The sequence below is a fragment of the Lentinus tigrinus genome, assembly GCF_003813185.1.
Source record: "Lentinus tigrinus ALCF2SS1-7 unplaced genomic scaffold L226scaffold_23, whole genome shotgun sequence".
NCBI lineage: Eukaryota > Fungi > Basidiomycota > Agaricomycetes > Polyporales > Polyporaceae > Lentinus > Lentinus tigrinus.
The window spans coordinates 10,300-11,310 of record NW_027137932.1 but is presented as its reverse complement, the minus strand read 5'-3'; the positions used below and the strand labels follow the sequence as shown (position 1 = coordinate 11,310).

At 57.3% G+C, this 1,011-nt stretch overlaps 1 protein-coding gene across 1 annotated transcript in view; it reads right to left on the bottom strand.

The window, feature by feature from the left end:
* Positions 1 to 1,011, bottom strand: part of L226DRAFT_438871 (uncharacterized protein) — a gene marked incomplete at both ends in the record, with an annotated part of 6,425 nt that continues 5,414 nt past the window's right edge. Inside the window, one exon of the mRNA XM_067674795.1 lies at positions 1 to 999. Coding sequence (XP_067532892.1) covers positions 1 to 999 — 999 coding nt within the window. The remainder of the gene's footprint in view (positions 1,000 to 1,011) is intronic.

Sequence of the window (1,011 nt, the reverse complement as noted above, 5' to 3'; positions counted from 1 at the left end):
TGCCTTGTCCCGGAGGGTCTTCTGCATGCGTGCGAGCACAGCGACGTCCCGCTGGCCTTCCCTCGACTGTTCGCTCAGTTTCTTCAGAAACTGTTTGTGGCTCACCGTCAGATGCTGACCGCCGGTGCGCTTGGCAGGCGCAGAGCCGAGTCGGTCCAGCTTGTAGTAGTGCGGGTTGACGACCACCTTCACCCTGTCTCCATTCCTTCTCCAGATCGCCCCACGCTCCACCACCTCTCCATTGTCCCCGAACTTGGGAAAGACAGAGTCCGGCAACACCTGAACTGCATGGAAGATGCGCTCGAGAGCGTCATCGAGGTCACCACGCGCAGTCTCATTCAGGTTGTCGGCTGTGCGCTGATACGCAGTGATATACCCACACTCAGAGACCATGCTCGCCCACTGCCCCTTAGTGACAGTGTATGGCTCGGGGGGAAAGAAGAGGGTGGCACGGTTCCCGAACGCCAGTTCCCGTCGCCCTCGCACAGAGCCGTGAAGACCCCCATTGCTCGCTTGGAATTCGACCCTCTTCAGGTACTCGCGCATTCCGCTGATGGTCCAGAAAGACATGGCATCATGCAGGGTCTTCAACGGTTCGATCTGGTCCTTGAGAGTGTACTCGTTGCTATTCAGCAAGATGAAGAGCTGATTGGTGAACGAGAGGAAGAGCTCGTTGGTGTCCTCGTTCAATCCCAGATAGGTACCATATTCGAAGGGTTTTGTGAGGTAGTCAGGGTTGCTGTCGATCACCCTGGCGACCTCTGTCCATGAGGGGCATGGACCGAGAGGATAGGCAACGGAGGGCAGCTGCGCAACCAGAGCAGGATTTGGACGTGCTCGTGGCTTCTGATTCTCCTTGAACCCGAGAGCCTTGCGGACGTTGTCGTCATCGCATTCCTGGATTTCGGGAATCACGACCTGGTTTGAGACGTCGAGCGTATGCAGAAAGAGGGAGCCAAAGCTGTTCATGACGGTCTGAGTCTGCAGCAGGTTCAGAGCCTCACGGACGTG